The sequence below is a fragment of the Nerophis ophidion genome, linkage group LG23 (assembly GCF_033978795.1).
Source record: "Nerophis ophidion isolate RoL-2023_Sa linkage group LG23, RoL_Noph_v1.0, whole genome shotgun sequence".
Taxonomy (NCBI): domain Eukaryota; kingdom Metazoa; phylum Chordata; class Actinopteri; order Syngnathiformes; family Syngnathidae; genus Nerophis; species Nerophis ophidion.
Window position 1 is genome coordinate 1,514,049 of NC_084633.1, and position 16,726 is coordinate 1,530,774.

Sequence of the window (16,726 nt, forward strand, 5' to 3'; positions counted from 1 at the left end):
ACCACTCCACTCCTGTGTAAAGTCTATTCTAAATAGTTAATAATGATAATAATAAATAAATAAATAATACTTTTCTCTGAGTAATTTCACTTGATAAAGTATTTTCTAACATTCAACATGTATGATTGGTGCCGATATTGTATCAGATCAATATCAGTATTGGCCAATATCCAAGGCTCCAATTGAAAGTGAAAAAGGTAAATGTATCCGGCTACCTAATTTATAAATGACTTTCTAGAAATTAGAAAAGTTTAGCATCATTAACGTGCACAAAGTATCAACATTTTTTTTTCTTTGGACATCCCTGCTTTGTGTAAACCGTGAAGGCCGTTACTTTGCGTGCAATGTTGCGGAGACTCTTGAAAAAATCCGTGGTGGCGTGGTTATCTCCTCCTTCAGCTTGGATGGGCTCAATCACAATCCCAGCGACAGGCTTTCCCTTCTGCCTCCACTTCACAATCAGATCCTCCACCTGCAGACATTCAAGAAGTTAGATTGAATGATTGAAACTTTTATTAGTAGATTGCACAGTACAGTACATATTCCGTACAATTGACAATGGTAACACCCGAATAAGTGTTATCATGGTAATGTCAGTATTAAGGCGGAGATTGAGTGATCAAATGAAAATAGTGCAAAAACAATTTTGAAAGAAAAAGGGACCACTGAAATACATCTGAACATTGAAAAAATCAAATGTATTCTCAAAGGTCCCCGTCACAAAAAATGTAGTTTTTTCAATATTATAGCAGTAATGTCTATGAACAAACATGAGAGACTACAACTAGCAATGGGTACCAAAACATGGTCGGTGCCGTTGAAAGTGACAAAAGAAGAGTTACGATAAAAGCAAACAGTTTTTTTGCACTCTCTCCATGTTCTGCATTGCTACTGGGTTTACTGCAATAAGTGTGACTGTTTGTTGTGGATTTCACTTCTTAGTTTTGAATGTAAGTACTACCTAGTTATAACTGTATCTATATTGAATTGAATTGAATTATATTTATATAGCGCTTTTCTCTTGTGACTCAAAGCGCTTTACATAGTGAAACCCAATATCTAAGTTACATTTAAACCAGTGTTGGTGGCACTGGGAGCAGGTGGGTAAAGTGTCTTGCCCAAGGACACAACGGCAGTGATTAGGATGGCGGAAGCGGGAATTGAACCTGCAACCCTCAAGTTGCTGGCACGGCCACTCTACCTACCGAGCTATACCGGCTATATTTTTATATTGACATATAAAAATTAATAGGCTTTTCAACTTGAACGTTACTAAATTATGTAAAAATAAAGAGGCAATGTTCATTTATGTACCAGTTCGCACACCGTTTAAGCATGACCACAGTCACAGTTTGAAAAGTACCCATTTGGTACTAGAAACCATTAACATGTAAACGATACCCATCCCTATCTAGCACATTTGTTTGCTCCAGGTCTTGCTACACGTGTTAAAATAAAGACAGATACACGCACGCACTAAAATAGCACAATTTTTGACCGTTATGCTATTTTAATTCAACTATTAAGCCTACCTCTTCCAAACAGCGAGCCTCTTCCTGTGCGTTCTCTCTGGCGAACTCTTCCAGTGGGTACTGCAGTCTGGGGAATGGTGCGATGGGCCAATCAAACGAGGGCACATCCAGCTTATGGATCGCCTTAGAGTGTGTTGTTGCCAAACAACCTTCGCAAGACATAGTCAAAAATCAATGAGTGACAACAAATCAGTTTAATAACAAATCAATAATGGTACTACCAACGTGATTTCAAATTAGTGTGTACTTTAAAGGGGAACATTATCACAATTTCAGAAGGGTTAAAACCAATAAAAATCTGTTCCCAGTAGCTTATTTTATTTTTTGAAGTTTTTTTCAAAATTTTACCCATCATGGAATATCCCGAAAAAAGGCTTTAAAGTGCCAAATTTTTGCTATCTGTAAATCTACCGTCCATTTTCCTGTGACGTCACATAGTGATGCCGATACAAACAAACATGGCGGATAGCACAGCAAGATATAGCGATATTAGCTCGGATTTCAGCGGCTTAAGCGATTCAACAGATGGCACGTATTGAAACGGATGGTTGGAGTGTGGAGGCAGAAAACGAAATTGAAAAAGAAACTGAAGCTATTGCGCGAATAGCTATTGAACCTACTCGCCGATCGCCTTCTAACCAACGATTGCATCTTTTGACCACTGGAGCAACTTAAATCCGTCGATTGGTAAGTGTTTGTTTGGCATTAAATGTGGGTGGAGGGAAAGGCTGGATGCAAATATAGCTACAAATGTACATACAGCTAGCCTAAATAGCATGTTAGCATCGATTAGCTGGCAGTCATGCCGCGACCAAATATCGCTGATTAGCACATAAGTCAATAACATCAACAAAACTCACCTTTGTGATTTCGTTGACTTCATCGTTGGAAATGCATCTGCTTTGAGTGTCGCAGGATATCCACACATCTCTGTGCCATGTCTGTCGTAGCATCGCCGGTAAAATGTGCAGACCAAACGAGGGACTTTTGCATCTTTTGACACTGGTGCAACTTGAATCCGTCGATTGGTATGTGTTTGTTTGGCATTAAATGTGGGTGGAGGGAAAGGCTGGATGCAAATATAGCTACAAATGAGGCATAACAATGCAATATGTACATACAGCTAGCCTAAATAGCATGTTAGCATCGATTAGCATGCCGTGCTAATCGATGCACACTCCACATAAATCAACTTGAATCCGTCCCTGATCGTGTTGTTACACCCCCCGACAACAAACCGACGAGGCATGATGTCTCCAAGGTACCGGAAAACAGTCGAAAAAACGGAAAATAAAAGAGCTAATTTGACTTTTGTGTTTAATAGTTTTGAGAAAATGGTGGATTGCTTCTCATTGTGATGTCACGGGTGAAAGGTCATCGCTCCGACAGTGAACTATTAAAAGGCGTATAGATCGCCAAATTCACCCTTTTAGAGTTCGGAAATCGGTTAAAAAAACATTTGGTCTTTTTTCTGCAACATCAAGGTATATATTGACGCTTACATAGGTCTGGTGATAATGTTCCCCTTTAAATTGGTTTGCTTACCCATAGTTCTGCCATGGAAGCCTCCCATAAAAGATAAAATACTGAACTCCGGACATCCTGGACCCTAAGATAAAAGGAAAAAAAAAAAAAGAGATCCAAACTAAAACCGATATTTTCAGACAGGGAGAAAAGAATTAGAAACAATGGCGGTGATTTTTTCCACCTGGTTGATCATGCAAGAGCTGAGGTCCTCATCAGATGGAGAGCTGTGGCCTCGCTCTTTATTCTATGAAATAAAAAAATACCCTTAACAGTTGACCTGCAAAGATCTCATTTACAAATTAAATTCGATTTTGCATCTGCAGAACCCAAAAAACATTGATAAAAGATTCAACAGGTCTGAAAGAAGGAATCTATTCATTATTGTCTAAAGTGGTGGGGTCAGGGGCGTCATCTATTGGCCTGTAGAGGGTGAATGAGTTGAAATGATTAAATTACTTCTGGGCAAAGGACATTAAACTGATTAAAAGTGTTGAATAAGTGTAGTACAAGGATATAACCCAGAGCTTTGTTAGTAAGAAAGTTGAGTTTGTATGTTGAGAGCGTGTGCCTTTATAAGTGAGAGACTACAACTAGGAATGGGTACCAAAACATGGTCGGTGCCAAAGTAAAGTGTAGTAAAAAGAAGATGCTTCTATACAAGTCAACAGTTTTTATGCACTGGTTTTACTGCGATAATTGCGACAGTTTGTTGTGAATTTTACTTCTTAGTTTCCAATGTAAGTAGTAATACCTAGTTATAATTGTATTTATATAATTGAAGTATTGAAATTAGTAAGCTTTTCAACTTGAAAGTTACTAAATTCTGTAATAATAAAGAGGCAATGTTTTTTTCTCAACAACAAATTGTATGTTTCCAAATTTTATGTTCTAGTTTGCACACCGTTCAAGCACGAGCACCGTTTGAAAAGTACCGATTTGGTTCTAGTATCCATTAAAATTAGAGATGTCCAATTACGGCTTTTTTGCTGATTTCCGATATTGTCCAACTCCTAATTACTGATACCGATATTGACCGATACTGATTTACCGTATATTACTAAATAACCGCCCATGTCCTATTAGCCGCCCGGGGTCTGAGCCCATTTTGTGAATTAACCGCTTCTTCCTAATAACCGCCAATGGGCTGTTATTTGCATCATTTAGATTAAATCATATTGATTTCATTTCTCCTCTCTGAGCTGCTACCTTACCGTGGTAGAGGAGTTTGCGTGTCCCAATGATCCTAGGAGCTATGTTGTCTGGGGGTTTTCATGCCCCCTGGTAGGGTCTCCCAAGACAAACAGGTCCTAGGTGAGTGATCAGACAAAGAGCAGCTCAAAGACTTCTATGGAATTACAACGAAATGAACCCAGATTTCCCTCGCCCGGACGTGGGTCACCGGGGCCCCGCTCTGGAGCCAGGCCCGGAGTTGGGGCACGATGGCGAGCGCCTGGTGGTCGGGCCTGTTCCCATGGGGCCCGGCCGGTCACAGCCCGAAGAGGCAACGTGGGTCATCCCTCCAATGGGCTCACCACTCATAGGAGGGGCCATAGAGGTCGGGTGCATTGTGAGCTGGGCGGCAGCCGAAGGCAGGGCACTTGGCGGTCCGATCCTCGGCTACAGAAGCTAGCTCTTGGGACGTGGAACGTCACCTCACTGGGGGGGAAGGAGCCTGAGCTAGTGCGCGAGGTAGAGAAGTTCCGGCTGGATATAGTCGGACTCACCTCGACGCACAGTAAGGGCTCTGGAACCAGTTCTCTCGAGAGGGACTGGACCCTCTTCCACTCTGGCGTTGCCGGCAGTGAGAGGCGACGGGCTGGGGTGGCAATTCTGGTTGCCCCCCGGCTCAAAGCCTGTACGTTTGAGTTCAACCCAGTGGACGAGAGGGTAGCTTCCCTTCGCCTTTGGGTGGGGGGACGGGTCCTGACTGTTGTTTGTGCTTACGCACCAAACAGCAGTTCAGAATACCCACCCTTTTTGGGTACACTCGAGGGAGTACTGGAAAGTGCTCCTGCGGGTGATTCCCTTGTCCTACTGGGAGACTTCAACGCTCATGTTGGCAACGACAGTGAAACCTGGAGAGGCGTGATTGGGAAGAATGGTCGCCCGGATCTAAACCCGAGTGGTGTTTTGTTATTGGACTTTTGTGCTCGTCACAGTTTGTCGATAACAAACACCATGTTCAAACATAAGGGTGTCCATATGTGCACTTGGCACCAGGACACCCTAGGCCGCAGTTCCATGATCGACTTTGTAGTTGTGTCATCGGATTTGCGGCCTTATGTTTTGGACACTCGGGTGAAGAGAGGGGCGGAGCTTTCTACCGATCACCACCTGGTGGTGAGTTGGCTGCGATGGTGGGGGAGGATGCCGGACAGACCTGGCAGGCCCAAGCGCATTGTGAGGGTCTGCTGGGAACGTCTGGCAGAGTCTCCTGTCAGAGAGAGTTTCAATTCACACCTCCGGGAGAACTTTGAACATGTCACGAGGGAGGTGCGGGACATTGAGTCCGAGTGGACCATGTTCCGAACCTCTATTGTCGAGGCGGCTGATTGGAGCTGTGGCCGCAAGGTTGTTGGTGCCTGTCGTGGCGGTAATCCCAGAACCCGTTGGTGGACACCAGCAGTGAGGGATGCCGTCAAGCTGAAGAAGGAGTCCTATCGGGTTCTTTTGGCTCATAGGACTCCGGAGGCAGTGGACGGGTACCGACGGGCCAAGCGGTGTGCAGCTTTAGCGGTCGCGGAGGCAAAAACTCGGACATGGGAAGAGTTCGGGGAAGCCATGGAAAACGACTTCCGGACGGCTTCGAAGCGATTCTGGACCACCATACGGCGCCTCAGGGAGGGGAAGCAGTGCACTATCAACACCGTGTATGGTGCGGATGGTGTTCTGCTGACTTCGACTGCGGATGTTGTGGATCGGTGGAGGGAATACTTCGAAGACCTCCTCAATCCCACCAACACGTCTTTCTTTGAGGAAGCGGTGCCTGGGGAATCTGTAGTGGACTCTCCTATTTCTGGGGCTGAGGTCGCTGAGGTAGTTAAAAAGCTCCTTGGCGGCAAGGCCCCGGGGGTGGATGAGACCCGCCCGGAGTTCCTTAAGGCTCTGGATGCTGTGGGGCTGTCTTGGTTGACAAGACTCTGCAGCATCGCGTGGACATCGGGGGCGGTACCTCTTGATTGGCAGACCGGGGTGGTGGTCCCTCTCTTTAAGAAGGGGGACCGGAGGGTGTGTTCCAACTATCGTGGGATCACACTCCTCAGCCTTCCCGGTAAGGTTTATTCAGGTGTACTGGAGAGGAGGCTTCGCCGGATAGTCGAACCTCGGATTCAGGAGGAACAGTGTGGTTTTCGTCCTGGTCGTGGAACTGTGGACCAGCTCTATACTCTCGGCAGGGTTCTTGAGGGTGCATGGGAGTTTGCCCAACCAGTCTACATGTGCTTTGTGGACTTGGAGAAGGCATTCGACCGTGTCCCTCGGGAAGTCCTGTGGGGAGTGCTCAGAGAGTATGGGGTATCGGAATGTCTTATTGTGGCAGTCCGCTCACTGTACGATCAGTGTCAGAGCTTGGTCCGCATTGCTGGCAGTAAGTCGGACACGTTTCCAGTGAAGGTTGGACTCCGCCAAGGCTGTCCTTTGTCACCGATTCTGTTCATAACTTTTATGGACAGAATTTCTAGGCGCAGTCAAGGCGTTGAGGGGTTCCGGTTTGGTGGCCACGGGATTAGGTCTCTGCTTTTTGCAGATGATGTAGTCCTGATGGCTTCATCTGGCCGGGATCTTCAGCTCTCACTGGATCGGTTCGCAGCCGAGTGTGAAGCGACCGGAATGAGAATCAGCACCTCCAAGTCCGAGTCCATGGTTCTCGCCCGGAAAAGGGTGGAGTGCCATCTCCGGGTTGGGGAGGAGACCCTGCCCCAAGTGGAGGAGTTCAAGTACCTAGGAGTCTTGTTCACGAGTGGGGGAAGAGTGGATCGTGAGATCGACAGGCGGATTGGTGCGGCGTCTTCAGTAATGCGGACGTTGTATCGATCCGTTGTGGTGAAGAAGGAGCTGAGCCGGAAGGCAAAGCTCTCAATTTACCGGTCGATCTACGTTCCCATCCTCACCTATGGTCATGAGCTTTGGGTCATGACCGAAAGGATAAGATCACGGGTACAAGCGGCCGAAATGAGTTTCCTCCGCCGGGTGGCGGAGCTCTCCCTTAGAGATAGGGTGAGAAGCTCTGCCATCCGGGAGGAGCTCAACGTAAAGCCGCTGCTCCTCCACATCGAGAGGAGCCAGATGAGGTGGTTCGGGCATCTGGTCAGGATGCCACCCGAACGCCTCCCTAGGGATGTGTTTAGGGCACGTCCAGCTGGTAGGAGGCCACGGGGAAGACCCAGGACACGTTGGAAAGACTATGTCTCCCGGCTGGCCTGGGAACGCCTCGGGATCCCCCGGGAAGAGCTAGACGAAGTGGCTGGAGATAGGGAAGTCTGGGCTTCCCTGCTTAGGCTGCTGCCCCCGCGACCCGACCTCGGATAAGCGGAAGATGATGGATGGATGGATGGATGGATGATTTCATTAAGCCCAATGTATAAGCTAAAAGGAAAAGCAAAAGTGCAATAATTCTGGTAATTACGGTAACAGCAGACGCTTTGAGTCCAGAGAGTTTAGGTGACAAACAAAGGCTTAACGTGGGGATTCTAGGTAATCAACATTTTGCAAAGGGTCACCGCATATAGCGTAACACACACTCAACGACAACCAACAAAGCCACGAGGAAAAGTGTCAACATGGCAAGCAACAGTAGCAGTGAGTTGAATGAACAGGATACCGGTACACAACTGATGGACGGGAATACTTTAGGCGGGAAGAAGAACAGAGAGTTTGACTCAAAGTTCAAGCTAGCGGTTGTGAAGTATGCGGAGCAGAATTCTGGTTTGGCAGCGGCCAGGCAGTTTAACGTTGACCCAAAACGTGTACGAGAATGGAAACAAAAAAAAAGGGAGATCTACTATCTCAGTCGGCAATCGATGGAAAACGGGCTCAGTTATCTGGTGGAGGTAGGAAGAAAGTGAGCGACGATCTTGATGCTAATTTGTGTCAGTGGATACATCACGGTCGTTGACTGAACCCCCGTGTGTCCCGCAAAATGATCCGCATTAAGGCCTAGGAGTTGTATGACACCGCGAGTGGTATTTGGTGCAACAAGTGGCTGGCTTAATCGATTCCTGCGTGGGAACAACTTTACCCTCGGGAGGAGAACAACTGTTGCACAGAAGGACTCTCCCGTCGAGAAGATTGTCAACTTCCTCGTTTTCTCTACTAAACAGATAAAGGCCAAGAAAATCCAGTCCAAGAATTACATCGCCATGGATGAAACAGCTGTCTGCTTTGACATGGTTGGTTCCAGTACGATCAAAGAGAGGGGCACCCGCTCCATCTGCCTCAAAACCACTGGTCACGGTGGCTCTTGCAGCCAAAGCAGACGGGACAAAGCTGAAGCCTTATATTGTGTTTAAAGGTGCTGTCCGCAATGTAAAGGCTATGCAGAGCATCCCCAGATCATAACTTCCTCCAAGAATGGCTGGTTTAAAAGTTAAAGTACCAAAGATTGTCATACACACTACGTGTGGTGAAATTTGTCCTCAGCATTTGACCCATCACCCTTGATCACCCCCTGGGAAGTGAGAGGAGCAGTTGGCAGCAGCGGTGCCGCGCCCGGGAATCATTTATGGTGATTTAACCCCCAATTCCAACCCTTGATGCTGAGTGCCAAGCAGGGAGGCAATGGGTCCCATTTTTCTATAGTCTTTGGTATGACTCGGCCGGGGTTTTAATTCGCAACATACCGATCTCAGGGCGGACACCCTAACCACTATGACCTGACAAAGGATTTGCTCCAGAGGGCAGTGGGGAAATTTCACTTCGGACCGAGGCTACTTGCATGGGACTTGCACCGATGCCATATCAGCGAGGCCACGAAGGCAGAGCTCAAAAGGGGCTACAAAGTACCTGCAGGCCCCCGATGTTGTGTGGAATGGCCCTTTCAAAGTGCAGCTCCGTGACTACTATGATGGTTGGTGATAAAGACAAGACCTACACCAAGTCAGGGAACCTGAGAGCCCCTTCCCGCCGCCTCTTGGTCGACTGGGTCCTGGGATGCACTGGATCGGGACACTCTGATCAACTCATTCAAGGTAGGCTGGCTGTGTGTGTGTGTGTTCAGTTCTAATCTGTTTATTTTCACAAATGTGTTATTTTGTTTTGTGGTTCATGGTGTTCCATTGGTGATATCGCGCATGTATTTACTTAGTGGCATGACGCTCCATGAGACTTCTGGACTCTTTTTTATTTTCCTGTGATTGGTGTTTTTCTGTTCCAGCGCTCTTGTTTTCACTTCCTGTGTGTCGTCATTTCTTGCCACTTCATCCCTGGCCTGAGCGCTGCCTCCTTCCCCTGTCCATGACTGGCAATCAGAATACATCTGTTGCTGGTTGCCAATAAGGATGCTTCTCTGGACAGGGCTGGATCATTGTTTGCTGCTACCTGAACAAGTGTACACATTTTTGTGCAGTTCCGAGCTGCACTTGCTCTCATTAAATACATTTTTTCCTGACACTTGGTCTCCAATTGATACTGACATTTTTTGTATTATCACATTATTTTATATTATTATATATTATAACATATTTATATTTATATTTGGTATATGAACAGTAATGTACCAGATGACACTTTTCCACTTTGCATCTGTCCATCTTAGATGAGCTCCGGCCCAGCGAAACCGAGGCGTTTCTGGGTGTTGTTGATAAATGGCTTCGGCCTTGCATAGTAAAGATTTCACTTGCACTTATAGATGTAGCGACGAACTGTAGTTACTGACAAAGTGTTTTTGAAGTGTTCCTTAGCCCATGTGGGGATATCCTTTACACATTGATGTTGATTTTTGATGCAGTACCGCCTGAGAGATCAAATATTACAGGTATTCAATGTTGGTTTTTGGCCTTGCCATGATTTCTCCAGATTCTCTGAACCTTTTGATGATATTACGGACCGTAGATGGTGAAATCCCTAATTTCCTTGCAGTAGCTTGTTGAGAAATGTTGTTCATAAACTGTTGGACAATTTGCTCATGCATTTGTTCACAAAGTGTTGTGAATGACTGAGCATTTTTTGGAAGCCAATCATGGCACACACCTGTTCCTAATTCACCTGTGTGATGTTCTTAGTCTTTTTTGCCACTTGTGCCAGCTTTTTTGAAACATGTTGCAGGCATCAAATTCAAATGAGCTAATATTGGCAAAGAATAACACATTTTACCAGTTCAAACGTTAATTATCTTGGTCTCCAATTGAGACCGCCTTTTTTGTATAATCATAGCATACATTTGGTATATAAACAGTAATGTAAATAACCTCACCCTGTACCAGATGAACATGGCCTTGTACGCATTCTCGTTGGAGCACGAGCCACAAGCCATGGTCTGGACACGACTCATTCCACTGGGAGCCACCTGATAAAATAACAAAAGATAAGATTAGTGCTGTTAGATAACTTCATCCAGTCTGTAATTGTGTGTACAGGATTTGTTTACAGTTATCTTACTACATACTACAATGCATAGTAAATCATTTCAATCAATGAGAGTGTTCTCGCGTGTGAGTGACTGACTGAGAGAAGACTTTCGGTGAGTTTGTCTGGGAAATTCTCAGGTGGCAAGATTCCAAGTGCAGGTCGGTTCACAAATGCACTCTGGGAGAGAGCAGACAATCAATATTAGTTACTGATATACATTCAATAGTTAGTTATTGGTTCATTAAGAATACACACGTTGAAACCCTGCATGGGCCTTTCCACCAAATTAGTCCCATGTGTGTCCCCGGGAAATAAAATGTAGAAATGCATGATAATATTAACTGTAAATGTCATTTTTTTCAAATGAGTAAAAGTATCCTGCACATTGATTTGTGACCGTCTACTTAATATATACAATTTAAAATAAATAATCGATTGATGGAGGGATACCTTAAACACTGAAACAATTCTGAATTTAGTAGTTGTTTTTTTTACATACTCTATTTGTGTCACTATTTACACCATTTAGTCCACATTTGCACTTCAGCCATGTCCATGGAATTTCATGCAATCCTGTGACCCTAACACGGGGGTCAGCAATCCGCGGGTCTTTAGTGCCACCCTAGTGGCTCCCTGGAGCATTTTTTTAAAAAAAATGATAGAAAATAGAATAAGATTGGGGGGGGTGTGTTGGGAAATACAAAAAAACGCAACAGTTTGTTTACATGTAAAGTCTTCCACTCCTTTGTCTCATTTAGCTTGTCAAAGATTTTAATGAATCCCTTAGAAGAAGACAGCCTGCCATTTCCTTTAACTTGGACACACGCATCTAAACCTTTGGCCATCAAAAGCCAGTCATTTCCAGGAGTTATCTCACCTTCTGAGTAGCCTCTGATAGAAACTAATGGTTTCTAATGTTGTAAAAATAATTATTACATTTCAACATTTCTGTCAACGAAGATTTCCGTCGGCCTGCGACACAGTCATTTTGATAGTAGGCTATTATAGCTACTATAGACACTTACGTCTTGTTTTGCCTTCATTATAAGACTTGTATACTTTTTTGCGGCTTGGGACATTCTTGGGACATTTTTAGTTTTTTGTATTTTTGGTCTAATATGGCTCTTTCGACGTTTTGGGTTGCCGACCCCTGCATTAACACATTTCCTCGTCTGAAAATTATGAAATATTCCACTAGTCACATGGTCCAAAGGAGTTTTTATCATTCAGGTCCTCTGCAGGCAATGGGAAGGCCAAAAGTAAGTTCACTTATTTATTTTTCTGTATACTGGATTATATTTTAACAATGATTGGCATAGTTAAATTTTTTTTTTTTTTTTATATATATATAGTGGCACTTCGGGATACACGTTTAATTGGTTCTATCGTACCTCAAAAAACTGCAAAAGAGCATTGCCCATTGAAATAAATGTAATCAATGATTGGCCGCCCCAAAACAGCCCCGTTTTAAGATGTAACCTGCCTTTTAAAAAGAACAACTTTTAGATGGAAAATATTATATCCAAATAAAACTATACGACAAACAACCACAGTAGTTTTATAAAGTAATGTAATAATAAAGTACATAATTTACCTGGTAGAGCGGACTTTTTGAGTACACCCTTCCAGCTGCTTTTACATCAAACACACAATCAGTAGCTTCCCTATATTTTCATGGATAAATGATCGTCGTTTGGATTATTTTAACGTCCTTGTCTGGCGTTATCGACTGATTCTGCTTCAGTATGTTACAGGCTAGTATTCCGAGGTACCACTGTACTATTTTTTGTCTTATCACTGTAATATATTTAATGTCAACATGATATTGGCATAAATTCCATGTAACTATAGTTGGGGTTTTTGGCTAATTTTATACAAAAAGAAACAACCTTACTCCTCTTAATCAATGAGTTACCATCAACTTAGGAACCTTATAAAAAAGTTGTCTGACATGGTCCAAAGTAGTTCAATATGTGTATTATCAGATTTAGCGCTGTAAAATGACAGAAATGTAAGTTTATTTTTAGAGAGCTACAACAACGGATGGCGTCGATTTGGTGGAATGGCCCTTGTATCGATGGCTAAATCAGCTCCTGAAGGCTTAGACCCTTACCAGATTGTTGGGATTGGACATTAGTTTGATGAGAGCAGGGTGGTTGTATCCTGAGAGAGAGGAGAAAAGGGAATAGGGATTACTTTAATGTTTATAAATGTTTTGTACCAAAAGGTCTACCAGTCACACTCTGGCAGTTTACATCATTGCATGAATTCATATTTTCTCTCCAAAAGAGTGTTATCATTTCCGAGCTGGATGCAATGCAATCACTGAACAGTTCTATGTGATAAGCACCAACTTTCATATCAAAACTCACTGCAAAAACAAATTAAAGAATCAATATTTTAGCGGCAACATAAAACTGTCCTGGGAGGTGAAATCAATAAGAAATGTGATGTTCCTCCAGACTAGTGTTGTCCCGATACCAATATGTTGCTACTAACATTATTACCAACATTATTTTGATACTTTTCGGTACTTTTTTAAATAAAAGGGCACCACAAAAAAAATGCATTATTGGCTTTATTTTAACAAAAAAATCTTACGGTACATTAAACATATGTTTTATTGCAAGTTTGTCCTTAAATAAAATAGTGAACATACAAGACAACTTATCTTTTATTAGTAAGTAAGCAAACAAAGGCTCCTAAATTAGTCTGCTGGCATATGCAGTAACATATTGTGTCATTTATCATTCTATTATTTTGCCAAAATTATTAAGGACAAGTGGTAGAAAATTAATTATTAATCCACTTGTTCATTTACTGTTAATATCTGCTTACTTTCTCTTTTAACATGTTCTATCTACAATTTTGTTCAAATGTATCCATCCATCCATCCATTTTCTACCGCTTATTCCCTTTCGGAGTTGCGGGGGGCGCTGGCGCTTATCTCAGCTATAATCGGGCGGAAGGCGGGGTACACCCTGGACAAGTCGCCACCTCATCGCAGGGCCAACACAGATAGACAGACAACATTTACACTCACATTCACACACTAGGGCCAATTTAGTGTTGCCAATCAACCTATCCCCAGGTGCATGTCTTTGGAAGTGGGAGGAAGCCGGAGTACCCGGAGGGAACCCACGCATTCACGGGGAGAACATGCAAACTCCACACAGAAAGATCCCGAGCCTGGATTTGAACCCAGGACTGCAGGACCTTCGTATTGTGAGGCAGACGCACTAACCCCTCTGCCACCGTGAAGCCCTGTTCAAATGTAATAATCACTATTTTCCGGATCAAACTGTATATAACAATAACTATGTATTGAAAAATTTTGGAACAAAAAAAAAAAACCAAAACATCTTTCACATATTAGCCGCAGCGGACTATAAGCCGCAGTTATACACCAGTATGTTGTAAGGTGTAAGGTGTCAAACTCGTTTTCATTAGGGGCCAAATCGCAGTCATGGCTGCCCTCAGAGGGCCACTTGTAACTATGAATATTATATACATTTTATATTGCTTCATTACACAAATATTTATCGTTATATATTTTTCCGTACACTGTAAGAAAAATATGTATATTTTAGAGTAAAGTTTAGCTGCCGAAATTTGACCATAAAATGTACCATGTTTTTTATACTGTAAATGTAAAGGGGAAAACAGTACCACTGTTTCACTGTAAAACCTACACTCGTTGTTTTTACGGTGTGTTACTGGAAATGGAAAAACAATATTACACATTTTATTGTCTCGTGTTTTTACGGTAAAATTCTGGCAATTGAGCTACCAGGTTTTTTTTACTAAAAAATAATTTTTACATTGTACAATTTTATGGATAAGTTGCTTCAAAATCATGAGTCAAGCAGATCTTCAAGTACTTATTTTGATGTTTGGAATGCGTGACAATATATGTGCTGCAATATTAGATTAAGTTTGAAATATGAAATTGCAAACAGTACATGTATTTTTTTCTGTCAAAATAGAAACAAATAAGACGCATGGTAATTCCAGGCCTTTGCAGGCCACATAAAATGAGGTGGCAGGCCAGAAATGAATTTTTTGAAGTGGATCATATGAGTACATTGTTTGATTTCTTTGCTTAATCCATTCCATAATCTAATTCCACATACTGATATACTGACGGTCTTAAATGTTGAATGTGCGTACAAATGTTTTAAATTACATTTTTCTAAAATATTATATTCCTCCTCTTTTGTTGAGAACATCCATCCCATCCATTTTCTACCGCTTATTCCCTTTCGGGATCGCGGGGGGCGCTGGCGCCTATCTCAGCTACAATCGGGCGGAAGGCAGGGTACACCCTGGACAAGTCGCCATCTCATCGCAGGGTCAACACAGATAGACAGACAACATTCACACACTAGGGCCAATTTAGTGTTGCCAATTAACTATCCCCAGGTGCATGTCTTTGGAAGTGGGAGGAAGCCGGAGTACCCGGAGGGAACCCACGCATTCACGGGGAGAACATGCAAACTCCACACAGAAAGATCCCGAGCCTGGATTTGAACCCAGGACTGCAGGAACTTCGTATTGTGAGGCAGACACACTAAACCCTCTGCCACCGTGAAGCCCTTGTTGAGAACAATTGTTGTATATTCTTGGGTAGCAAATTACAGTTTGCATTGTGCATAATTTTAGCTGTTTGCAAATTCACCAAGTCGTGGAATTTCAGTATTTTTGATTCAATAAATAAAGGGTTTGTATGTTCTCTATATCCAACATTAAGTATTATTCTAACTGATCTTTTTTGTAACACCGTTAATAAATGAAGTTCACACTTGTAGTTATTTCCCCATATTTCTACACAGTAACTCAAATATGGTAACCATAGCCAGCAGTAATGATTGAGAATATGAATTGATTTTTGGTCTACATGTTTTGCTATAGTCATTATTGACGTGTTTATATTTTTGACATGAGATTTCCAGTTAAATTTATCATTATACCTAGAAATTAGGTTTGATTTAATCCTTCTATTTCTACTCCCTCTATTTGTATTTGTGTTTGACTTTGTATTTTAGTTTAATGTTGTCAGCGACTCAGTCTTGTGTCAGTCCAGGTTTTTAGAGCTTGTGTGTTGTGCTTATATGCTTATATTGAAAGTCTTCTAACTATGAATTTCTACACTTGGTTTGTTTACTTGACTTGTAAGTGGAAGATCAAACTCTACAGAATTCTAAAAAAAATGACTGTTGAAATTGTGGGAAACCCCCAGAAGGCTTTGGGCCACAAATAGTCTGACAAGATGAGAACAGCAGAGAGGATCCTGGCAGACGACTCACATCCTCTGTCCTGTCAGTTTGGGCTTATGAAGTCTGGGAGGTTCTATAGAGGTCCTTTGGTCAAAGCTCCTTTTATCCATCCATCCATTTTCTACCGCTTGTCCCTTTTTGGGGTCGCGGGCGGTGCTGTAGCCTATCTCAGCTGCATTCAGGCGGAAGGCGGAGTACACCCTGGACAAATTGCCACCTCATCGCAGATAGACAGACAACATTCACATTCACATTCACACACTAGGGCCAATTTAGTGTTGCCATTCAACCTATCCCCAGGTGCATGTCTTTGGAGGTGGGAGGAAACCGGAGTACCCGGAGGGAACCCACGCAGTCACGAGGAGGACATGCAAACTTTAAAAAATGTTTTATACCAAATGCTATTGCTATTTATAGAGCGATAAAGTGAACAAAGGACCTGAACTGCTCTACTTCTATGTTTTACTGATACTTTTTTAGATCTTATTATCTTTCCTTTTATTTGACCTAACCCCCGTTTTATTGTTTTATACATTTTATACACACACACACATATACATACATACATATATATATACAGACACACACACACAACACACACACAAAAATATACACATATAAACAAACATACACACATATACACATTCATACACACACACACAAATATACACATATAAACAAACATACACACATATACACATTCATATATACACACACACACACACACACACACACACACATATACATACATAAAAAAGTTTATATAATAGTAAAAGTTGGACTCGTACCTTGTTTACGTCCATGACAATCTCAGAGTTTTTTAAACAA

The 16,726-nt window shown here is 42.8% G+C and overlaps 1 protein-coding gene across 1 annotated transcript in view; it reads right to left on the reverse strand.

Moving 5' to 3' along the window:
- Positions 1–16,726, reverse strand: part of LOC133541709 (4-aminobutyrate aminotransferase, mitochondrial-like) — a 74,017-nt gene that overhangs the window by 14,639 nt on the left and 42,652 nt on the right. Inside the window, exons 6-12 of the mRNA XM_061885267.1 lie at positions 12,736–12,785; positions 10,719–10,799; positions 10,468–10,560; positions 3,241–3,303; positions 3,078–3,141; positions 1,533–1,681; positions 335–472 (exon numbers count right to left, since the gene is read on the reverse strand). Of these exons, the coding sequence (XP_061741251.1) occupies positions 335–472; positions 1,533–1,681; positions 3,078–3,141; positions 3,241–3,303; positions 10,468–10,560; positions 10,719–10,799; positions 12,736–12,785 (638 nt within the window). The remainder of the gene's footprint in view (positions 1–334; positions 473–1,532; positions 1,682–3,077; positions 3,142–3,240; positions 3,304–10,467; positions 10,561–10,718; positions 10,800–12,735; positions 12,786–16,726) is intronic.